This window comes from Theropithecus gelada, unplaced genomic scaffold (genome assembly GCF_003255815.1).
Source record: "Theropithecus gelada isolate Dixy unplaced genomic scaffold, Tgel_1.0 HiC_scaffold_16034, whole genome shotgun sequence".
Taxonomy (NCBI): domain Eukaryota; kingdom Metazoa; phylum Chordata; class Mammalia; order Primates; family Cercopithecidae; genus Theropithecus; species Theropithecus gelada.
In genome coordinates this window covers 1-25,572 of record NW_020257807.1, presented here as the reverse complement: position 1 = coordinate 25,572, position 25,572 = coordinate 1, and the positions used below count along the sequence as shown (strand labels likewise).

Genomic DNA, 25,572 nt, shown 5'->3' with positions numbered 1-25,572 from the left:
AGGGTGAAAGATTTCTTGCATGCTGTTTATGCCACAATACCCACCTCCAGCCAAGGCGCCGAGATGGAGCTGGCCTGCAGCCTTTTTGTGCAAGTGGGAACACCGCTGTCCCCCTGCTTTGTGGAGCAGGTCTCCTGGTGGGCCAACAGCAGCCTGGAACCAGCCGACCTCGGTGAGCCCAACAGCACCGCCATCCAGACTAGCGAAGGGGCTTCCAGACAGACTGCAGGTAAAAGAAAACTGTCCATTTCAATAAGGCTAAGTCAGAGGGCTGCAGAGAAAGAGTCTCACCCATCACTTGTCAGAGGCCATGGTGCTCAGGCCATCTTCAATTACAGTAGAAGTTTGTCCTCTTAGGAGATCCTACCCTTGAATGACAAGGGGACACTGAGTCCCTTTCTGCCACTTTTCCTGCTCTGACCCTCCCCCACACAAATATACACATGGGCACACATATACACACACGTGAGCCACAAGAACACACAAGAACAAAGAAGTGTGCTCTTCAGAGCCTCCCAACTCAGAGGACCCCACAGGCTTTGTCCCATGCAACTGTTCGCCCACTGAGCTCTGCTGTCATCTATAATAAACTACCTGTGACAGCAAAATGCAGCAGGAGCCAAAAAAAGGGTTTCCTGGGAATGTAGATTAAGGAAATAATTTAAGAAAAAGTTACACACAATAAGATGTTTAGCTCAGCGTTATTGAATAAAGAGACTTACAAACAGCCTCGCTGCCCTGCAATGAGGGGTGAATCAGTGTAGCACAGCACCTGCATGTTATGCAGTTGTAATTATTACAAAAGATAATTAAAATAATGAACGCTTACCGAGTGTTTAGTTCATTTAGTTAGCACTGCTCCAAGTTGATTATCTCAGTTCACCCTCACAATAATCCTAAGGGGTAGGCGCTATTACTCTCCCCATTCTATAATTGGAGAAACTGAGGCACAGAAAGCTCAGCCTCCTGCCCAGGGTCCACAGGCCAGAATTCTAACCCAGGTAGTCTGGCTCCAGCATCCTTGATCATTTCAAAAGTTTCACAGCAATGTGGAGAACATTCAAGACCCAGTGTTGATTAAAAAGCAGAATAGGATTGGGAGGCCAAGGCAGGCAGATCACGAGGTCAGGAGTTCGAGACCAGCCTGGCCAACATGGTGAAACTCCATCTCTACTAAAAAAACAAAAAATTAGCCGGGCATGGTGTCATGTTCCTGTAATCCCAGCTACTCGGGGAGGCTGAGGCAGGAGAATCACTTGAACCCGGGAGGCAGAGGTGGCAGTGAGCCAAGACTGTGTCACTGCACTCCAGCTTGGGAACAGAGCGAGAGTTCGCCTCAAAAAAAAGAAAAAAAAAAAAAAGCAGAATAGGAAGTGATATGTATACTGTGACTGAATGGAAAACGGTGAGTGTATGGACAAGGATGGCAGAATTAAATGCAAAAATTAACATCATTTGTGATAAAGTTCTCTCTCTTGCTCTCATATTTTACCATGTCTTTTCAATTTACTTAAATATGCTTAATTCCCTGCTCAGATCCTTGTGCTGCCAGGGCATAAGGCCAGAGAAGCAGCTCCCAATGCAGGCTGATTGTCCTCTAAGAAAAAGGGGCAGTTGGCTCAGTTGCTCAGAGCACAGAGTCCAGAGCCAGGCTGCTTGGGTTCAAATCCAAGCTTTCCATGGAGCTGCTGGGGTTCTATTTCAATGCAATCCACATTGCATTGGCTAACTGGGTGGATGGTGGCTTCACCCCCTCATAAGTATGTGACCTTGCCCAACTTCTCTGAGCCTCAGTTCCCTCACCTGTGAAATAGGGAATAACAATAGAACTGTTAGGAGGAGTCGGTGAGGATTTGCTAAAGCACTTAGAACAGAGCCTAGCATAAAGTGTGTGCTTATTAAACAAATAAACAGCTGGGACAAAAACTATCCCCTTAGGGGTGGTCTGCCTTCTCCTCTTTCTGGCACTGCATGAAATTTTAACTGCAGCCCTCCAAAGACCATACCTTGAATATTGTTGTCTAAAGCAAAGGCTCAGTGAGAGATTCAGCTCAGCAGCAGGGCAGGGTGGGGACTGGGGGCGACATTGTGCAGGATCTCCCATCACAGCACATACTCCTTCCAAGGGTCTGCCTGGGGAGGGAATGTCTAATAATTCCTAGGAAATGGCCCCAAACAGAACCAGTAGCAGCATCCCAACCTGTTCAGAAAAGAATAAAAAGCAGGGTCTTCAGCAACAGCTAGTTATAAACACATATTGATTTGCAATTAACAGATTTTAATAAATATGCCACCAACTCAACTCCAGAGATGCCTCACTGCCCCCACCTCCCCTGAGTGGTCATGCAGGTGTCAGGACTTCTGAGTTCTCACTTCCATTTCCCTCTCCACACCCTTATCCCCCAGCAGGGGGTATCATTGTCACCCTCATATCCAGCCCTACAGAGCCTCTGACTCTGGCCCTGTGAGGGTATCTTAAAGACTCTATCTAGGTCTAGGATTTTTATAAAATGACCATATCACTCAATAGTCCCCAAAAGTTGAGAGCAGCTCCTGGTGCCTTGGGTCCTTGACAGCACAAGGAGCTGAGACAGGGAATTAAATATTCTTAAGTAAATTGAAAAGATATTGTAAGATGAAGAGAAACCACCTTAAGCAAAAAGACCTTCATTTTCACGTTTTAACTCTGCATTTAACTTTAGCATTTAACTCCTTGTCCACACATGCACTGGGTTCGGTTCAGTTTCAGTGCACATTTAACCCACGGCCCCCTTGCTTTCCTGCTTGCAGGTGAGGGCCCCAGTGAGGGCCCTGGTGGCTGGCCGTGGGAGCAAGTTGGTGCAGCATTTGCTCAGCTTGTGCTTGTGAGCACCATGTCCTTCCAAGGCACTTGGCGGAAGAGATTCTCCTCCACAGAAACACAGATCCTGCCTTTCACCTGTGCCCAGGGCCTCGTCCTTCAGGTCCCCATGATGCACCAAATGGCCGAGGTCAACTACGGTGAGCTCTGCCCCTGCTGGTTTGTCTAAAGGGAGAGGAAGCCCGGGCCGGAGGGCAGGAGAGAGGAGACCAGGTCCCTGCTCCTAAGGGATCGGGATGTGTTTCTGCAGGGTCCATCTGCTGGACTGGGCGCACATGGCGGAAGGAAAGACTAGGGTGCCCGGAGACTTTAGAGAGGAGTGTTGGACAGTGTGCTCTGACAGGACAGTGAAAAGACACAGATGTGGAAGAGAAACTCAGTTTCATGCTTGACATTTCCTTCTGCACTAGTAGAATTTGGACCAAACTGCCACCCTGGCAGGCACAATAGGCCCGGATTGAATTGGCTGTTCCTTTAAGGCCGGGTACAGTAGTACCCTGTACCCTTATCCATGATTTTGCTTTTTGAAGTTTCAGTTATCCGCATCAGAAAATATTAAATGAAAAATTTCACAAATAATTCTCAAGTTTTAAATTGCACACTCTTCTGAATAGTCTGGTGAAATCTCCTGATGTCCTTCTCTGTTCCACCTGAGATAGGAATCATCCCTTTGTCCAGCATCTGTCTACAGTACGCTGATTAGTCACTTAGTAGCCATCTCGGTTATCAGATCGAGAAGACGTAGTATATGCAGGGCTCATTACCATCCACAGGTTCAGGCCTCTACTGCGGTTCTTGGAGCATATCTGCCAAGGATAAGGTGGCACTACTCTATGTGGTTCTGCATGTGCCATCATCCCCCCATACCCAGCCCTACAGAGCCTTTGGCTCTGGTCCTGTGAGGGTATCTTAAAGACTCTAGGTCTAGGATTTTTATAAAACGACCATATCACCCAACAGTCTTTGGCCTGAAACTGCCTCCTGAGGGTGGGGTGGATGCTCCGTTTTATTGTTTCCAGTCCTCTGAGCCAGCCTCTCTCAGGGTCTGGCACTGGTTTGTTCTCCTGGCTCGTGGGACAGAGCTGACCTCTGATCCACTGTACCCTCAGGTCAGTTCCAAGACACCGCAGGACATCAGGTGGGGGTGCTGGAGCTGCCTTACCTGGGAAGTGCAGTGAGTCTGTTCCTGGTGGTGCCCCGTGACAAAGACATCCCCCTGAGCCACACTGAGCCACACCTCACAGCCAGCACCATCCACCTCTGGACCACCAGCCTGAGGAGAGCCAGGATGGATGTGTTCCTGCCCAGGTGAGCAGCTGAGTCCCCCTCACAGGTGCTGTGCAGCCAGCAGTCAGAAGAGCGTAGATTTGCACACAGATGGTCTGCCTCTAGGGTCTGTGCTTAGCCACTGGGATGACTTGTTTAATGTGTACCCCCAGAAGTTAGGCCAAGAGGAAGTGACCCTAGAGTTTGAGTCCATTTCAGAGCCACCGCTGGCTAGCTCACAGCACAGACTGAAATGAACTAACTTCCCAGAGTCTTCCCAGGACAAGATATTCTGCCTTCACTGGGCTGGACTGGAGCCCCCCGAGGACCCCTGATCCAGCCCTAGGCCACAACCAGTTTTTGGAGAGGAAATGCTCATGGTTCCCTTGTAGGAACGTTCCCCAAATCTTATCCCATCGTAAGAGTATACAACTGCCATTTTTCCAAAACCAAAGAGATAAGATGACTTATGTAACTGAGCAAGTACAGATAAAATTCTGATCAGATGCCAAATTAAGACATAAAAATATGACACTTTAAGTCTCTATGCAGAAGGTTCTCATTCTTTCTAAATGGAGGTGAACTCTCCTTTAAGAAGACCCAATAGGTACAAATACAAATCAAAAAGTGAAGTGGCAGCATTCTATTTTGCTTTTTCAAAACAAAATATATTAGCAAAACTTATAACTTTACAAAAAGATTCCTCCTAGGGCTTCTTTAAATGATGAGCTTCTGTGATATATTTGAAATCAGAGTACATTTATAACCATTTTTTGACCAGCATTAAGCAAGGAATGTTGTCCAGTAGCCACTAGCTGCCTTGGCCTCTCTCCACTGCCTGGACTTCCAGTAGGCAAAGGCAAAGTCCTCGGCAGTACTCCCTCAAGGAGTTAAAAATAAATCTATGCACTAGAAGGAAAACATACAAAGAGAGACCCAGCAAGTTAAGGGCCAAGGTCTAAAGTGAGATCTGGCATAGCCCAGGGCAAAAGGTGCACTTAACTCTAAGGTAAAGTGTATCTCTCAAAACGAAATATTTGGAACCCAAACCAAAACACAAAGACTGAATATTTCAACAGATCTCTCAGGGAGGGAGCAGAAGCAACCCTAATCTTCCTATTATATTTGAGAGAAACTTGGCAAGGGAAGGAAGAGCAGCGTTCCATGTCAAAAGTAGAGAGAAAAAGGAGGCTGCTGCGGGAATTTGCCACAACCTTTTTGGGTTTAAGAGACAGATGGTGGGCCTCATCTTGGAGCAGCTCTTCCCTGGAAGAGACCCCAGGGAAATGCCCAGCTCCACTGAGAACTCTCCACTGTCCTGATTCTGCTTTTAGAAGTCTCAAACCCTCAAGCAGTGATCCTGAAAAACGCTGGCAGGCGGGGAAGGCAAGGCAAGGCAGAAATCTTAGTAACACAACTATTAGTTAGCACTTAACCTCATTCTGATAATTTTTTTTTAAAATCTCCTTAAGACTACCAAGACTGCTGTCCAAGAAGGATAGAGGTTTTTTGGAAAATTAAGTTATTTCACAAGTAAAACTAACCAAGTTTTTGTTTGTTTGTTTGTTTTTAAGCTAGCTTTAAATCCTTTGGGGAACAAAACAGAAAAAGTAAAAACTGTCTTAGGTCTAGATTTAGGTATAAGCTTTGGATCATGAAAGACACAAAGTCAGCTTTTAGGCAGGAATTTACCTCTCATTCTCTCAAATCACTCATTCTTCTTTTAGCATGACCTGCTCTACAGTCAGCAGGCATTTTTTGTTTAACAAGAGCAAAAAATTTTGTACACTGTGGGTAGCAATGCAAAATTGTGTGACTATGAGATGTGCTTTCAGGTTACACATCACCAAGCAGTGCACTGGTAGATTCTGGATGAATTATGGTGTCTAGCTTCCAAAGTAACCTTTTGTGTATAAATAAATAAAAAAGTGCATAGGGACTGTTAATCTTCATGAGGGATGCTTAGCATACTAAAGAAATAATCAAGAAAACCAAGAATGTGTTAAGGGTTATTTATAACCACAATCATGTGATGTCCCACAAGAAAGACTAATAATGTCAAATATGTATGTAATGAATAAAACATCTGATTATTAGGTCAACATAGAAGGCTGAACAGTGTTTTGATATTAGACATAATATATATCTTCTTAAAATCCACCAGATCCCACATACTCAAAATGAGTTTTGCCCTTCCTCCCAGGAGCTGCTGATTATTGTGGTGTGTGGTTTATGCTTTTCTAGGGGTGTTTCTTTTTTAAAAAATCAAGATATAATTCACATATTATAAAATTCACCCTTTTAAAGTACACAATTCAGAGGTTTTTAGTATATTCACAAAGTTGTGCAACCATCACTACTAATTCCAGAACCTTTTCATCACCTCAAAAAGAAACCCCATATCCATTAGCAGTCACTCCCAACTCCCCTCCACACCTCCCAGCAACTTCTGATCTACTTGCTCTCAATAGATTTGCCTATTCCAGAATTTCATGTAAGTGAAATTATACTATATGTGGCCTTTTGTGTCTGGCTTCTTTGCATAATATTTTCAAGGTTCATAGTAGCATGAATCAATACTGTCTTCCTTTTTATGACTGAATAATATTCCATTGTATTGATATACTACATTTTGTTTACCTATTCATCAATTTATAGATATTTGGGTGCCTAGACACATTTTGACTTGTTTTAACTTGTTGGCAACTAGAAACAATCAAGTGCACATTTTTTTTTGTGTATATATATTTTCAATTATCTTGGATATACACCTGAGAATGCAATTACTAGGTCATGTGGTAACCCTCCATTTTACCTTTTGAAGAACTACCAGACTGTTTTCCAAGTCACTGCACCATTTTACATTCCTACCAGCAATGTGTGTGGAATCCAGTTTCTCCACATCCTTGTCAACACTTCTTAATGACCATCTTTTTATTTTAGTCATTCTAGTTGGTGTGAAGTAGTATCTCATTGTGCACTTCATTTGCATTTCCCTAATGACTAATGAGGTAGAGCATCTTTTCACGTACTTGGAGAAATGTCTTTTTTGTAGAAATGTCTATTTCAGATGATTTACCCATATTTAAATTTGTTGTCTTTTTATTATTGAGTTGTAATAGTTCTTTATTCTGGATACTAGTACCTTAACAGATTTACGATTTGTAAATATTTTCTGTCATTCTGTGGTTTTTCTTTTCACTTCTCAATGCTGTCCTTTGAAGCACAAAAGTTGTTAATTTGGATGAAGCTCAATTAATCTATGTTTCCTTTTGTTTCTTGTGCTTTTGATGCCATATTCTTTTGAATAGACACCATTGTCTAGTTAGGGTCACAAAAATTTAGGTTTATGTTATTTTCTAAGAACTTTATAGGCTTAGCTCTTATATGTAGGTCTTTAATCCATTTTGAATTAATCATTGTATATCATATGAGGTAAGGATTCCACTTCATTCTTTTTTGTGTATCTATCCCTTTGTCCCAAAATCATTTGTTAAAATGATTTTTCTTTCCTCCACTGAATTTTCTTGGCATCTTTTTCAAAATCAATTGCCCATAAATGTGTAAGTTTATTTCTGGACTTTCAATTCTATCCTATAGTCATAGATGTTTGTTTGCCAGTTCCACACAGTATTCATTACTGTAGCTTTGTAGTGACTTTAGAAATCAGGAGTGTGAGTCTTTCAACTTTCTTCTTTTTCAAGAGTGTTTTAGCTATTCTGGGCCCCTTGCATTTTCATATACATTTTAGGATCAGCTTGTCAATTTCTGCCAAAAAGGCAGGAAGGATTTAGACAGGGATTGTGTTGAATCTATAGATCAATTTGGCGAGTATTACTTTCTAACAATATTAAGTGTTCTAAGCCATGAACTCAGAATATCTTTCCTTTAAGTTTTTCTTTCTTTCAACAATGTTTTGTAGTTTTCCATATGCAAGTCTTGCACTTCTTTTATTAAATTTATTCTAAGTATTTGACTCCTTTGAATTTTTACTTATTTTCAGATTGTTCTATAGTGTATACAAACACAATTGATTTTTGTATCTTAAACTTGTATGCTGCACTTCAGTGAACTCATTTATTAGCTCTAATAGGTTTTTTTTTTGTGTGTGTGTGTGGATTCTTTAGGGTTTTCTATGTATAGGACCAAGTCATCTGTGAACAGAGATAGATTTACTTCTTTCTTTCTAACCTGGATGCCTTCTATTTCTTTTTCTCATGTAATTGTCCTACTCACCCTCCAGTAGCATGTGAAATAGAAGGGGTCAGAGTGGACATTCTTGTCTTGTTCCTGATCTTAGGGGGAAACCTTTCAGTCTTTTACTGTAAAGTGTGATACTAGCTGTGGGGATTTTGTAGATGCCCTTCATCAATTTAAGGAAGTTACCTTCTATCCAAAGTTTGTTGTATGTTTGATGTTTGTTTGTTTGTTTTTAATCATGAAAGGGTGTTGGACTTTGTCAAATGCTTTTTCTGCATCTATTGAGATGGTGGTGTGGCCTTTGTCCTTTATTCTATCAATATGGTATAGTATATTAATTGGTTTTCATATGTTGAAGCCACCTTGCATTCCTGGGATAAATCCCACTTTGTCATGGTGAGATTTATATGGTGTTGGATTCAATTTGCTAATATTTTGTTGAAGATTTTGCATCTATATTCATAAGGTATATTGGTCTGTAATTTGTCTTTCTTGTAATATCCTTGTCTGGTATTGGTAAAGGGTATTTTTTTAATCAAGTTATTTTTGTAGCATTTCTTCTGAATCTGCCTTCATAGCCATACAAGACAATCACTCTAAGCTTTTATAGTCATACCTAACTTTTACTGCTGTTTTTAGTTTACAAAAAATGTATCACCCACCAAAAATCACATTTAGTTTCAAATAGCCCTTAATTAACTTTCTCAATATAATTGAAAAATAATTTAAAAATCACAATGGTAACAGTAAGTGCATGGGCTGTGCTGGGGATTGTTCCAAGCACTTTACAAGGATTCATTCATTTAATCTTTACAACCCTACAAACACGCATTACAATTATGGTCATTTCACAAATGAGGACTGAGACAAACAGAAGTAACGTAACTTCCCGCGGAGGTTACTAGTTATGCAGGTAGTTACTTGATCCAGGATTCAAACTCAGACATTGGATTCCCAAGTTCATGCTCATAACCACTGTTTCAGCAACTGGAGGTTTCAAAAAGGATGTGTTTTCAGTATTTAAGAAAATTTCATAAGAGATGGTCCAAAAATTTTTTTGAGAAATGTCAGCATATTTGGAGAAAGTATATTTCTTTTTTGGAAACTATTCTGAAGATTCAAAATATACCTTTATGAGAAAGTATGATATTTTTGGTTAAAGTATGAGTCACACTGTCTTGTATAGCAATGAAGACCTTTGATATTAAATGGTCTTATTCAATATTTTTACTCTCCTACAAGTTCTGTATTATCTATAGAAAAAGACCATCTAATTTTCACTTTGATCTTTTATATTTTCAAAGAAAAATAATATCAGCAGCTCTTTTAAAGGATTTTTCAACAGTAAACCTTTAAATGCCTTGTTCCTGGGGAAATATAAAATTGGTGTGCTGATTCTTTATGCTCAAAGGGTTTACTAGGAAAACCAAGGCTTTAAGTTCCATTCTTTTCCTACTGTGCTCCAAAGGCATAAACTGCACACAGCAAATATGAAAATATATTTTATCCAGTATAAACACTCTATTAAATAAAATACTCTATTAATTGTCAATAAGGCAATTAGTCAACAGCCTCTTTTCTGCACCTACTATAAGTGAGATGCCACACGAGATGGGAGGTAGCAAAATGTAGGTGATTAGAGCATGGACTCTGCACACACACAGGCTTGATTTGAATCGAGGTCCATCACATACTCATTATGTCATCTTGGGCAAGTTTCTTAAACTCTTTAAGTCTTGATTTTCCCATCTGTAAAATGAGGATAATAATAACATAGTTATATGAAGATGAAATGAGATAATCCACATAAAGCTCTTATAGTATCTAGCATAATGTAAGCACTCATTATATTAATTCTTATTAAGAAATAATAATGAATTGGAGCCTGGCACAGTGGGGCACACCTGTAGTCCCAGCTACTCGGGAAGCTAAGGCAGGTGGATCACTTGAGGCCAGAAGTTCGAGTCTAGCCTGGCAGCATAGGGAGACCCCCATCTCAAAAAAAAAAAGTGTTTAAAAAATGAATTGGGATAGCCACTCTTCTCAGGTAGTTTACAATATCATAAATGACGCTAATAGGCAGCAGAATGTTCTATATATCATAAGAGCAAAACAAGGTGTTAATGGGGCTTTAAGAACCAAAGGTCACAAAATAGCTGAAGAAAAGGAGGAGGAGGTAACAACTGAAAAATGGGTAATAACTAAAAGATAATCAAAGTCAATGGGAAGACTTAGAATGAACAGCAGGAACAAGAGTACAGAGGTGGGGAAGAGCTCTGTGTGGTCAGATTAGGGCTTATGGGAAGGCACCATGGAAGATGAAGCTGGAAATAAATCTGGTGGAGCCAGCCTGACTTCCAAGTTAGGGACTTCGGACTTCATGTGGTGTGCACGAAAGCATATTGAGTGAGAATTTTGAAAGTTGATGGTTTGTTTTTGCTTTTCAGGTTTAGGATCCAAAATCAATTCAACTTAAAAAGCATTTTAAATTCTTGGGGAGTCACTGATCTTTTCGATCCACTCAAAGCTAACTTAAAAGGAATTTCAGGTAAAAATGGTTCTTCTTCCAAACTTTCTAGCCTTGTGTTTGGGGCAGTTTTATCATACTTTGATTAAGGGATTCTCGTTTCCACAGAGCCTTCAGTGGTAAACAATCAGAGTCAACATTATGTAAAAGATTAAGAAAGGTGCTCTGTTTGATATAAAAATGTGTTGCTTCTACTAACAGTCAAATTTGGGTTAGATCTTGTGAGGAAGGGATGTTTCTTCAGGCCTTAATCACGGTTTTCAGATACCACCTTCACGATGGGGTCAATGTCCACAATACACAATAAAGAGACCCTCCCTCTAACCGTCATGACTAGGAGTGGACCCAAGGCATTGCTGCAGCAATAGATTCTTCATTATGACCTCCTGCTGTTCCATCAGCTTCACAGGCACCCTTTGTTTCTACACCCTTTTCCTCTCTCCTTCCCTATACCTTCTCTGTCCTCTTCTAATAAGCTAGTCTTGAAACTTTCCCTCATCTGTCCAATTTCCTTTCTTCAAATTACCCAGGCTCTTACAACCTTGCCTTAAAATGTTCTCCTTTCCACCAACCATGTTGAATTTCTTTGCACATAGTTGAATTGCTACTACCAATCAATACATGCTGTTTGCTTATGATAGGGAATTTATATCAAATATAAACAGGGAGTGAATGCCAGAACCTATGTTCTACAATCCTCTCAAGACACCATTAACTAAACTATTGCCAACTCAGAGGCTCAGGTTTGTTTCTGCTCTGGATATTAAATTATCTGTGCAAAGATGATACTGTAGCTGGTATTTCCATTGGCCTTGACATTTCCCTTACCTGAAGAGCTTGAAAATCACTATTTTGAATTCTAGAACATCATAATGTGGACTTTTCTAAATTTTGGCTCAGAATCTTCCTTCTTAAGCAATCACAGGAAAATTGAGATTTTGACCCACAAAAGAAGTCTTGGTTTGGGCTTTAGATGTGACCAGATTGACAGAGTTACTTATCAAATAAAACACAGGAGTGAGAATCTATTCTAGAGAGTTTAAAATCTACCAGCTCTGTACTCATTGCCTGAACACGCGAAGAGATAAGCAAAGCAATAGTCAAGTTTGGGCATAGTGTCCACAACGATGCTGGGCACACAGTGGGATACCAAGTAAATATTGTTGACTTGGTCAAATGACTCAAACAGAAACTTTCCTTACTGACACAGGCATAATCTGACATTTCAGGGAAAGGAGGAATACTGAAGAGAAAAGATCAGAGGGCAAGGAAAGAGCAAGGGATGAAGAACTTAAGAGAATTCTATGTTTGATAATGTGCAAAATCTAACCAGTGTCTTCTTGCAACTCCAGAGCTCACTCATGGCATCCCTGTTGTTGGTGGTGATTTTGAAAATCAGAGTTCCAAACTTTAAGACCATTCTTGACCTTTCCTTCTACATCACTATATTCAGTGAATCATTAGGGCTTACTGACTGTCCCTTCATAACTCCTAAAGCTCTCCCTTTTATGTCCTAAAAGTACATTCTAATGTGCCATCAACCCTGTGTTCTCAAACAGGACTGATCTTAACACACATCATGTAGCTCCCCTATTGGTGAAGACTTCCAAGGTCCACAAACTCCTCTGGCAAGATCTAATAAGTAACTTGGTTTTAAAAGTACCTTTTGATACCAAACCTCTTTTTTTTTTTTTTAATGCAATTCAAATCTACTTATATTTGCTCAAACCAGCAGAAAGGTAGGCAGGCAGATCTGGCTTATTTAATAATTATCAAGCAATTATCATGTGCCAAGTGATGGCACATTTCCTACTGACAAAACGTGCCAGCCTGGTAATTTTCTCTCGTGAAGTTTTGTTCCTCTAAAGCAGGGGTCAGCAAACAATGGCCTACCACCTACTTTTCTAAAGTTTAATTAAAACATAGCCACTCTCATTCATTCATAAATCATCTATGACTGCTTTCCTGCTACAACAGCAAAATTGAGTAGTTGAGATCTCAGACACCATATGGCCTGCAGTGGCTAAAATATTTAATATCTGGACCTTTATAGAAAAAGATTGCCAACCAAAGTATTGCTTCTTAATGTCCTTCTTTAAACATAATCAAGAGACTAACCACTTCTCTGCCCAAATTGGCTTTCATCTTAATATTCTAGAGACAGGGCCACCAAATCTCTCCAAGAAATAGTTTCCTCATTCTTAAAATGGGGGTAGCTACCACTCACCACACACCTTAATTGTAGAAACAAAATCATTTACATAAAGTATGGCATCAGCAGAGACCTTGCCGGAGAGTAAGTGATCAGAAAATGCTGGCCTCTCTTCTTCCAGTTTACAAGGGATTACCAAGCAGTTTTGTGCTATTGATGGAACTGCAACAACCACAGCAGACATTTGGCCTTTCGGTCCCAGAATCGTTTTACTCAAGTTCTCTTTCCCCATTTACAAGTCACTCATCTCTTCCTTCTTGGCATCAAATATTTTTTTTGCTGCCTGAAGGACTCATTAAATATTATTTCAAGGCCCAACTGAAACCAGAGTGTAATTTCCCCCCAGTCTCCTTGATACTAGATGTTATGCAGCTTTTAAGAGTAATTCCCATTTCACTCACACTGAAGATGCCAGCTAAAGATACTCTTCTTAAGCAATCCCACTGGCTTTAGGATCAGCAGGCTTTGATATAGACCCATGCCTCCTAGTCCACAAAATACTCCTTGTGCACAAACTTGAAACTCTGAAGAAACTGTCTTCTTGGCTTTTGTAAGTAGGTAGTTTTCAATCTCTGCTCGGTAAGAAGTACAAGTTCTCTGTTACTATGACTTAAATGAACAAACTACCAGAGTTGTTTGGTTGAGTATGGAAGTTACATAAGTTAACTCATGCCACACCAGATGTCTGGTCAGAATTGCAATAGAAAGAGGTGCGGAGTGGGCTAGAGGAGACAAATGCAGAAAGCAACTAACCATAGCCTAATTTCAAAGGCCATTTCAGATTCTTCTTAGCACTCTCTCTCTCTATCCTGGGCTGGGTACTATGTCTGTCTCTCTCTCTCTCCTCCTCTCCCCAACACTTAGTGTTAGCAACTAAGTGACAAGATGAAAAAGATAAACTAGAAACAAGTTCTGGCAATAACGTTTTAAAAGCCACTAACTCTGCCTACAGAAAATAATAATTGTAAAGACAAAACAGCAAATGATATGTTTATCCTGATTTATGAGAAGCTGAGGATTAAATGTAGGGACACAATGTTTATACAACATCATATTACGAAGTATGGTCATACTTTTTAAGTATGACCAGCCACACCTTTTAAACTTTTGAGTATGACCAGCCACACACAAAGAATAATGGTCTCCACCAACAAAGCACTGAAACAATCATTTGGCTGAGACTTGCAGATGACCCATCCTATGCCATGCCTTTACGGTTCTACAAACACCAATCGGCATTTCCTTACAAGTTTAACAAGGTTAAAGAATATTAAGGCCATTTGTATAGTGGTAAGGGGTGTCTATTATTAATTCATCCAGCATTTACTAAACACATTTATGTACCAAGTATTCTTAATGTAAGTTGGGCAAAGAAATATTTAAAATGATTAAGACATCATTTACGCTTTCTAGGAGCTAATAGTCTAAAAAGGAAGATAAACACCCTAGAAGATGTTACAGAAGAAGAGTGGAGAGTATGCCAGCAAGGAGGGTAGGAAGAGTATCACCCCTTTGCTTTGTATACAGAATGTATTGTAGGAGCAAGGGGGTTTATGGTGGGCTACAGTTTCCCAAAGTATGTTCCCAAAATGCTAATCCTGTAAATCTGGGACAGAGAATGGTGTGGGTGGTTCCATGGTTTAACACCACGTATTATAATTGTCCCGTAGAGATCCACTATAAAAGTTAGCAGATTAGCAGCTCTAAGAAGTCCCCTACTGAAAACATGAGTGCAAAACTCTTTAGTATCTCCCACATATAATTAATCGTGGAACCCTTTTATAGAATGCCACCTGTAAACAATCTTGAGAACAACTTTTGGGAAAACAGGGTGTATGCCCCTCAATGGCATTAAGCAGCTGTCAACACTTCAGGGGAGTAGAAAAAGACCAGGAGAATCCCTTTGTGCTTGACTTCTTCTAGGTTCATTAGTTGTGAAATATTTCAAAAGGTACTCAATAAAAAATAATAGGAATCTGTAATATAAGATCAAGCAGGAGGAAAAATGCAAAACCACAGATGACTCCCAAATTCTCATTTTTATCACATATGTTGGTCTTTTTGAAATGTCAACTCTTACCAGAGATAATATTTAAAAGATGCTGATGCTGGGGCATGGCATGCATAGGCTATGGACCTTGGTTTATGGCTGTGCAAACATATGTCAATTATTGGACCACTCTTATAGTCTGATGGAGAGAAACCATTTAAATGAAACTCTTCAGTTGCAGTTTCAAAATACTGAAATAGCCTGGACCATCTAACCAGACTCATCCACATCAACTGGTCCCATTTCTCACACTACAAGGTGCCCAGACTAACACAGAGACATGTTAGCTGATAAGGGGTTTTGTAGTGAATCTCTGCTTATTTCACCAACATTCATTTAAAATGTTCAGTCACCATCCCATATGGTAATGAAGTCATGGAAATTAGTAAAACCCTCTCATGACTCTCATAAAATAACCATTCTTTAACCCTAAAGCTCTCTTTGTAACTTTGGCACTGCATTTCAGTTTGCTTAATTAGCTAGTAAGAGGGGATAATTATTAATGATAGTGAAATTTGTTTCTTAAAGACCCTACAGAAAAATACCAACTGCTAAAATAAATCAAATTCTTCACTGGTTTTAGGACAAGTGACACTAGTGAATGTTTCTATTGATTTTTACTTCCTCTGGCCCTTCCTATCCCCTTCACTGATGCTGGAAAATACCTGTTCCTTACAGTGAATATAGCCAACTCACAACATTCTGTGCACACCTTACTTACAAGATGGATGGAATGCCGCATATTCTTTACTTTGGTCTGGTTTTATTCTCTCATGGCATTCATGGGCTATCTCCCGTATGTGTGTGACAAACACAAACCAATTTAAGCGTTAAGTCTAAGATGAAACAAAGCTCCCTCACGTATGTGTTCATCAAACTGATTATTTTAACATTCATGCCACAGATACCTCCCAGTGGCATGTTGGAGTTGACTAGCATACACTTTCTGAAAGGTGGGAATGTTTGAGTGGAGTGGAGGGGTGGGATGGGAGTGGGCTTTCAATCAGAATATTCTCAACTCTGCTTTTCAGGTGTGTGATCTCAGATGAGTTAACAGCTCACTCTAAAATGAAAGGATTGGACTGAATGATTTCTTAAGTTTCTTTTGGTTCTAAATCTTTCATTTTTTACTGTGTCATCAAGTATCCTTTCGTCTTTGGAGCTGTTTAAAAATGGTTAATGATTAGCTTACAAAAATCAGCCAATTCCTCTAAATTATCACTTAGTCCTATTTGCTAAACTTATAATCTGTGAAACTTAGCACATAGAACATTTATACTAACCGCTCTGCTTTGTAGATTCTAGCCCATGAGGCATATTAATTGCATAACTGATACACCTAAGTATACAGAATGCAGTCATGCAACACTAGACACATTCATATTACTCTGAATTGTGCCTCAATAAAGCCTGTGATAAAATCCTGTGACTTTGTCATTTTAAAGTGGCTCTTAAAATGCAGTCCAAAAAGACATTCAAGGGAAATGATCTCTGAAGCTTGGTGAAAATGATTCCTGGGCTACAGAATCTGCATTTTAACACATAACCAGGTGATTCTTATGATCACTGAAGTTTTGGAAATACTGGCTGAAGGAGGGATTGTAGTATTAACTAGAAATCATTTCTGAAAATGAACCACCAAAAAAAAATGGGGCAGTGCTCTGAATATTATTTTGGGAGAGATTACATATATTTAACAAATTAAAAGTTTTGAAAGTTTGGTAACATATTGAATCTTAAGAATTTTCCAAACAGCTACCTGAGCTTCCAGTAAAAACAAAAACAAGAATTTTCCACTCTTTCCCTAGCTACACAGTAAGCAGCATTGGATACTATAAATTTTGTAAGTACATTTTTAAAGAATGTGTTAGAAAAATGTTAATGAGCAATTCACATTTCTATCATTTTCTGCGGTTAGGCCAAGATGGCTTTTATGTTTCTGAAGCAATCCACAAGGCCAAGATTGAAGTTTTAGAGGAAGGCACCAAGGCATCTGGAGCCACAGGTATGTTCAAACAGAGAATACCCAGTCACACTGCTCACCCATATCTACCTTTCTTAAATTTACCTAGTTGAATCTTCACACTTCTGAATCTTTCCATAACCCCCAAGTTCAGGTGTGGTATAGCATTTTTTAAAAAGGAACACTAAAGAAAATAAAAAGTTTTTGAAAAATGATGGGGAAGAGGAGATACCCATCCTATAAAAATCATTCTGAAAGTTACCTTCAATAAGGAATTTATTCCATGGAATGTGTTCAAAACAGGAGACAGGATTGGCTAGATGGCATCTTTTAATTTTCCCATTTGCACCCCCATCACAACAGTAAACAATGAAATGCCATTAGGATGCTTTGATTTCTTTTAAAAAATGGTATAAAACTTACTTCATAACCAATAGTTATTTTCTTAAAAATGCACAGAAAATGCAATGGGATTCTTCTTTCTTTCCTGCAGCTCTGCTGTTATTGAAAAGGTCTCGGATTCCTACTTTTAAAGCAGATCGGCCATTCATCTATTTCCTGAGAGAACCTAACACAGGTATTACAGTGTTTTTTGACAGGATTCAGATAAATTATTTATCAGTGTCTCTCTAGCAACAAGGGCTCATTTGTCCACTATCCCCTCAAAAATAAGCATTCTTTCTAGCTGTTTTTATGGTGCTTCAGAAGCTTCCTAGTTGCTGTCTTGTATCCTAAGAAAGGGAACTATTTCATAAGTACAAAGAAACTTATCCTCCATGTTTTTTACCTTCTCATTCTCTCAGCTCATATATAGTTAATGTAGATTTTTTAAAAATGCTATAGATTTCTACTTCTGAAGATACTTGGAAAAATTATGAAAGCAAAATAAATTATAAATCTTTCCCTTTTTTCCCCTTTGTCCCCTAGCTTTCTTATCATTTTAGAGTTTTTTCTTCAGGTCACTAGAGTATACCAGAGTAGTCCTCTTGTGATCCTTGTATTCTAATGAATGCACCTGGATTTCTATACTGTTCTGTTGATCTTTCTCAAAAATCAAATGTTTGCCCTACTACTTTTAAGTCCTACTACATAACCTTATGGTAATCCAAAGATGGTGTGGTACCGGCAAAGCCTCAGTACATCAGAAGGACACACAAATATCCTTAGGCTTCGACAACATTGAACAGTCTTTAGATTATTTCTCTTAATGTTCTTCCTCCCCCACTCACAATTACTTAGCCTAGGAAGGAAAAGAGATTCTCAGTTAAGAGTTGTTGGCAAGTCTAAACAGTGTATTAAAAAGAAATAGGATAGAACAAGACTAATAAAATCAAGCAAAGGTGGATCTACTTTAACTAAACATCAGGCATTATTTTTATTTATGGAGAAAAAATGTCAGAAGTTAGGATAATGAAAATTATGCATAGTTTTACATAAATTGTTAAGGAAGTACTGTCAACATCATTTTATCTGAGAATCATTTGCATCCTGCTGTACCTCGTGCTAGAAATCAAAGAAACATTTTTGTGACGAGAAAGATATAAACCATTCACTAGAAAATAATCTATTTGGGATTATTTGGGGAGAAAAAGTCCATCAACAGAATATGTCTTCCTAGTATTTCACCATGATCATCCCAACCCCATAATGATTAGATGAAAATATCACTTATCACCCAGAACAGGCAGCAGAGAGCCTTCTCTCAGAAAGAACACGTCAAAAAAATGAAAGATCAAAAAAAGGACAGGTTCTACTCCCTAAAGAAACAAAGAGACAGGACTACATTTGAACAGAAAGGTCATTGCCAAAAGCCAATAGCCAATAAAGGTTGATAGGTAAAAGAGAGATTCTGATTTTGGAATTCAAGTGCATAAAAATGATGTAAAATCCTTAAACAAGGAAAAGACACACCACTATTTCAATGGTAGGCGTTTTCAGAACTGCCTCAGTAATCAGAATGAAAATATAAGGATAATCCAAAACCAGTTCCACAATCCACCAGAATTCTAATAGCCCTTGTGACTTTATTTACCTCTATCTGGGAGGCATTAGCTCACATCACACAACACAGTGGCTGCTTTTCTGGTGATGGTTATGGAAGAGTTTAGAAATGAGTCTCAGCCTTCATTATTCCAAACTGACAAATCTTACTAAGACCAACTAATGAATCAATCAGCAAATGGGAAACATGGGAGACATTTAAAAAAAAAAGATTTGAAAACCTCAAGATTAAACTTTCCAAGAATATCATTTGTCGAGCCATAAGTCATTCAGTGACATAAAGGGCCTAAAAGACATGATGTTCCCCCTAGATGTAATCCCCTTCCGACAGTAATTCTACAATAAGTATTTTCACTAATTTAATATACCCATAGTTTTTTGTTTTTAAATGAAAAAAGTCTGAGGGAGATGGGATATTAACCTTTGGTTCTAATAGGTTTCAAACTCTCCTGACCAGGTTTTAGGATGAGGTGAGAACAGTGGCAGAGAGATAAAGGACAAAAAGAAGGGATGAACAAAACTGCTACTTTTCACCTCCCTCCAGAGTTCATTCAGAAAAATATATTAAAGGTCATGAGCAATCTGTGAAAAAGAAAATAAAACTTTCTTATAAGGAAAGCTGCTAAATACTGGGATAGGCTGAATCTCTTTCCTAGATACTCTTGTTAAGTATGAATTTTTATCTGAATGACTTCTAATCCCTCCTACTAATCCCAGAATCTAAATACATATAATTTAGGAACAGACAATATATTCTGGATTTTGTGTAACTCTCATTGAATTTAGCAATGTGACTACAGGCAATTACCTTAACAATTCCACCTAGTAAATGTTATCTTGCATTACTTAAAAGCATTTTTATAGACGTAAACAAAGTTTAAAGAACTGCATATGAAAATACTATATAATATTAAATTCTTTTTCTTGACAGGGTTTGTCTTCAGTATCGGGAGAGTTTCAAATCCCCTAGACTAAATGCATGTTCTCCACTTTCATCGATGCTTTTCTTCATAAAGTTATAATTTTGCTATACCCTTGAAATTTAAAAAATGTTCTGATAAAGTGTAAAAAGCTAAGGGTATGTGGTTTTCAATATCATAAACCTAAAAATACTTCAGTTTTTAAATTTTATAAGTTTATTTTGCCTACTCTTAATCCAAATCTATTTTGACCTTCTTTTCTACCGGTTACCCCCAAACCACTAAAAGGCACAGCAGTGATCTATGAATGGTGAGTCAGGCCATAAGATCGCTTCCTCAGTAAGGATATTCTAGGCCATGTTGAATTGAGGGTGGAGAATGAATACTGTGGTTTTCCTTATCCTGTGAAACTCAGGGGGGGATGCAAAATGAGGAAAGTCATCTTAAAGGTGTTTCCTTTCCATTTAGCTTATAAATAAAACAGAGTTTAAGTGTGAGAACAGCAGAGCAGAACAAAGAGGCCTCCAATTTGTTGTGGGCTTTTGCAAGCATGGCATAAAGCTGCTAAAGGCTAGATATTTCAGAGTATGTAGTACACTCCAAACCTACCACTCCCTAACAGCTTCAACTTTGTGCCACCCACAATCCTAGTGAGAAACGAAAAGGTGTTGAAGGAAACCAATAATATCCAAAGTTGTCTGCTTTTTAAATAGCTTTTAAAGTATCTATCTGCCCCAGACAAAGTCATTCCCATAATCTAGGCAGAAATGGGAGTATGTTGGCATGGCCAACAAAAACTACAAACATATAGTAAAAAGGCAATGCAGATTATGTAACATGTAATTACAGTTAGGCTTAACAAACATGAACTTCAAGTGGTGTATTTTTCCAATGCTAAAAAGCAAGGCCTTTAAAATTCCATTATCTTAGGACGTTTTTAAATGATTACTTTAAATGTGATTATTTCCTAAACCACACAAGAGTAAAATAGAGCATTTATTGATGGAATAACAAAAGTGCTTTTCTTAAATATTCTTCAAAATACATTTGTACAACTTACAATAATATATCCAAAATAACTGTATATACAAAACATTACCTAGTTTTAATGTATGTGCTTTTTTCCCCAAAAATTACAAAGTAACTTCTTTTTAATTTTTTTTGGCAAAGTTCAACCTTAACAGAGGTGACAATTTTAAAGGTTGGTTTAAGAAAATAGAACCTGAGGGAAATTGACACGCAAGAGTCAATGACAAGCAAGAGATTTGGAGGAATATTTTTAGTTTGTTAAATAAAAATGTTTTTTAGAGTGATACTTTTCACATTACAAAAATAAACCAAAATGAAGAAAAGGTCACTGTAAAATGATGGAAAAAGGATCTGTAGATTTGCTTTTAGTATTTCAAATAGCCAACAATGCATGTCAGAAAATGAATGCAAGATCACAACAGTCTTGTATTTACTTTGTATTTGAAGAAGATAGTGAAATAAGTGGCCACATTCTATTTTCTTTTAATTGCTATTAATATGGTTGATCTGATTGGCTCTTCGATGAATTTCATCCAAGAAGTTCTCCAGTTGTTCTATTAGCATTCGCTTTTTAAACCTGTATGAAAAAATAAATAGTACTCTCAATTACTTTTTAATGAATAGTATATATCAGTATAGTTTTTTTAAAAAAGGAGAGAAAATTGCTTTGGGAAGATTTTTCAAAGTGAAATGAAAATAGAAAAATCAATACTATGACAATAGAAAATATGTTGAAAGATTAGCAAATTATTATACCAGTACAGTATTTTAGTTTGTCCCTAAAACACTCTATACCTAAACAATGGGAAAGAGGTTGTTCCTTCCACAACTGAAAAGAAAAAGGAAAAAAACAAACAAAAAAATCAAAAAACTAATATATTCAAAATATATTCAAGGGCTGCAAACACTCTGGTGAAATCTGGGCTCCCAAAGCAAATACTTCAATAGCTTCTTCTCATGCTCTTTGCAAGTTGAATGTTGAAAGGAATGTGAACAAAGTATGAATATAAACTCCCACAAAATGGAAGAAGAAATGAAAATTGGGCAGTAGCATTTAAAAACCATGGTATTCTATTATAATTTGAAAGCTAGCAAATCAAGGATAGACATCTATAATACAGAGTATAGCAAGCAGTTAAAGTTCAAGTAACAACTTTTAAAGATTTTCAGTAACAAATATGGGCAGACTAAAATTGTGTCTACATAATTGCCGATGGTTTTAAGAATATCCCAAGACACTGGACATTTTATTCCTACTTCCTTGCTAGTTGGAAGCTAATATAAATAGCCACTGTAATACTTACTACACAATTCCCTAAAAGGTGGCAGAAGTGAAGTACAGATACCGGGAATATAAATTCCTAATGAGGTTTTAGCTGACAGAATGTTACCATAAAGAGCATAATAGGTTAAATACTCAAAAGTATATGAAAAGTTATAGCCTTATCTTGATCCTGCAAACTGGCCTATGCTCTAGCCACTCCAAAAGTATGAAAAGAAAAGAAAACTAGAAACAAAAACCAACTTTATCTAAAATCTTCACGTGTAGCATAGAAGAGACAGGGGGACAAGGTGTAAGTGTGTTTACATTTAGAAGGTCAAATAAGATAAGCCCCAAGTTTTCTTATAATACTAAAATCCCCAAAATATTGAAGGGAAAATAAAAAATGTTTTTAAACTCATGCAACTATGTTTTCCAGTTAATTGCACTTCTTAATTACCATTTATAACCTTTATCCACCTTCTTTATACAGTGATCCCTCTGTATCCATGGAGGATCGATTCTAGGCCTCCCTATGAACACCAAAATCCATGAATGCTCAAGTCGCTTGTATAAAATGGCCCAATATTTACATGTAACCTGTGTACATTCTCCCATATGCTCTAAATAATCTCCAGATTATTTATAATACTAACACAGTGTAAATACTATATGAATTAGACTGAATTATTTAGAGAATGACAAGAAAAAAAAAGCCTGTACATATTCAATACAGACACAACCATCCATTTCCCCACCTCCAAATACTTTCAATCTGTGGTTGCTTGAATCCAGTGAATGTGGAACCCAGGGATACAGAGGGCCAATGTACTAATGATCCTGGGCTACTGAAACAATCAGAATAAGGCCCATTTGTCCAATTCTGGTCCCCTTAATTACGCTTTCCCATGTAAAAATAAATGACATTCAAATATGTTATTTTTAGTCACCAATATTAATGCATAAAGAAGAAAAAGTAAAGGTTGCAAAATATTAATGTAAAGATATCAAAAAGCTACAGAGAAGAATAAACAAGAATTCTCCAAGTATCTAGTAATTTGCAGGGAGAAAAGGTCCATAATTCCTGAAGAATGTGTATGTGGCTGTTTTCTAAGTGAACTTCTTTCAATAAACTAAAAAAGAGTAAGAATTTATATGTTGGTATGCCATATACATTTATAAACAACACAAGTGCAAAACAGATACTGTTAAAATACTGCCTGTATAAACTGTGGACTCATTTAATCACCATTTCATTATATGCAATAATTTATTTACCTTGATGCTTCTTTAATGACATTTTGTAAAAATATTAGTCTTGTTTGTAAGCTGCCTTGCACATGCTTCAGTAAAGTGAAGATTCTTTCATATTCTTGAAGCAAAAGAAGCAAAAAGAAAAATTAAGTGCCTTTCATTTGTATTCTTATTCAATATTCTTCTTTTGCAGTTTATTATATTAAGATATACTGAGACAAAAACATTCTACATAAAAATTTCACCACTCATTAGAGATTTTATATTTTAACATATATGTAAAAGTACATAGCAACAAAGATAAAACAACTAATCAAACACTGCTTTGTAAGTAAAAGTTCCTATTAAGTTATCAAACATAAAGCTTAAAAGGATGAGTAAATAGCTTTTTGATAGTATCACTAAAAAATAAGAACAAGTGGCCTTTACAAAACTCCATCCTTACAGTTTAAAATTCTAACAGCTAACATGGGGTAAGTGGGAAGTGGGAGTAAAAACCAAACAGGTTAAGAGTGTTATTCCAGTTTAAAGTTTTCATATGAAACTCTGCAAGGGCTATAAACATCTAAACTCCAAGGACTGATTTGTACCCATTTCTGGACCACCCAGGTCACTGTACTACCCCAGGGCAAGTGATGTGTTAACATCCTCTAAATGAATGCCAATAATACTGAACTTTTTCCCACAAAGTTCTTTTGTGTTCATATACCAGATAGCTTTCGTAACTTTAGTTTTTCGGCCTAAACATATCCTATAATATCACTATCACAGTTTAACTATTAAACATAATGGTAGGCACTACGACAAGAACTTTACAGACATGAAGTAATTTAATTTTCAGTATATCGTTTGTGAGCTAGCTGCTATATTAAATTCCATTGTTGGTCAGAAGAATATTCAAGATTATGGGTTCCTGTCATGGTAGGAACTATATGTAATTTATCTGTACAGTGTTGCTCTGCTCTTAGTCCCTGCTGCCTACCATACCTAGTACCTTGGAAATAGAAGATATTCAGTGTTGGTCAGATGAATAAAGAATCTTAACTGAGATGTTGTTCAAGACAGATCTAGAATCATATCTATTCTTTTACTACAGTTACTTGACCTTTTTTTTTTTTTTTTTTTTTTTTGCTTTTTTGAGCACATACAGAAATCAGATCTGATGTTCATCTCTTATTATACATACTTCTTCCTGGCTTTCGGATCTCTTTCATTATTTGTGCTTTTAATTCGGTATTGACCTCTTCATGGCTTCTGCAATGCATCAATTTCTTTCCTTTGTTGAGTGAAGATGCTGGTATGTTCTCTTCAGCACATTGTTCTTTATCTCTTGGCTCCTCATGATTTTCTAAAAATCCACCAACAGTGAGGTCATTGGTTCCTAAATGGTCATGACCAAGAGCCTCCATATGATTGGTTGGCCGTTCCAGTAAACCAGCTGGAGAAGATGTTGAAAATTCAGTATCCATAGCATTTGGTGTAATGTCTGATGAAAGTTGGTCTGCAACATGATTTTCAACCACATCATGTATTATTGAATCATTAGTGGTCTCTGAAACTAAAAACAAAGATATGGGGAAAAAATTATGAGGCCCAGTCTCAAAGCATACAGTAAATAAAGCTACAAAAGAACATTATTATAGCAAGTCACAACTGATTTCCTCGACTAATGCAAGTTAACAAATAATGTGATATAGTTCTTAAGCATTGCCAAAGATACGGTAGATTTCAATGTGACACATACACAGTATTTACAAAATATTTACAATTTTTGCCCTTAGAGGAAAAAATAAAGTCGATTTCAAGTAGTTTAGTTTTCTGGTTTATTCTATGGCAATTTTATTGAAACAAGTAGGTTGATACTTCAATGAAATATCTATGATCAAAATTATCACGGTCATCTATCTCTACCTTAGAGAGCCCTAACTCAATATGCCTTATACATCTGGTATCATTTAGAGGTAAAAGTAAATACTGGGTAGTTTTTTTTTTTTTTTTTGGTTTTTTTTTTTTTTTGAGACGGAGTCTC

General features: G+C 37.7%; 2 protein-coding genes across 2 annotated transcripts; one reads left to right on the top strand and one right to left on the bottom strand.

Moving 5' to 3' along the window:
• LOC112617326 (serpin E3-like) lies at positions 1-20,406 on the top strand. The gene is made up of 7 exons (XM_025374086.1): positions 1-229; positions 2,791-3,000; positions 3,970-4,168; positions 10,774-10,874; positions 17,034-17,120; positions 17,572-17,655; positions 20,011-20,406. The coding sequence occupies exons 1-7, from the start codon at positions 64-66 to the stop codon at positions 20,052-20,054; spliced, it is 891 nt and encodes a 296-aa protein (XP_025229871.1). The 5' UTR covers positions 1-63; the 3' UTR covers positions 20,055-20,406.
• On the bottom strand, positions 18,424-25,101 carry LOC112617325 (integrator complex subunit 6-like; the record flags this gene model as incomplete). Its single annotated transcript, XM_025374085.1, has 3 exons — positions 18,424-21,605; positions 23,568-23,661; positions 24,730-25,101. Coding segments are annotated over 3 exons (560 nt in total), but the record flags the coding sequence as incomplete, so codon positions are not given.
• Between the last annotated feature and the right edge of the window lie 471 nt (positions 25,102-25,572).

Bases quoted from the DNA above. Each gene is read 5' to 3' on its own strand.
- LOC112617326 (XM_025374086.1), top strand. From the start codon at position 64: ATGGAGCTGGCCTGCAGCCTTTTTGTGCAAGTGGGAACACCGCTGTCC. The intron at 230-2,790 runs GTAAAAGAAAAC...TCCTGCTTGCAG, and splicing joins GGCTTCCAGACAGACTGCAG to GTGAGGGCCCCAGTGAGGGC. The intron at 3,001-3,969 runs GTGAGCTCTGCC...CTGTACCCTCAG, and splicing joins AATGGCCGAGGTCAACTACG to GTCAGTTCCAAGACACCGCA.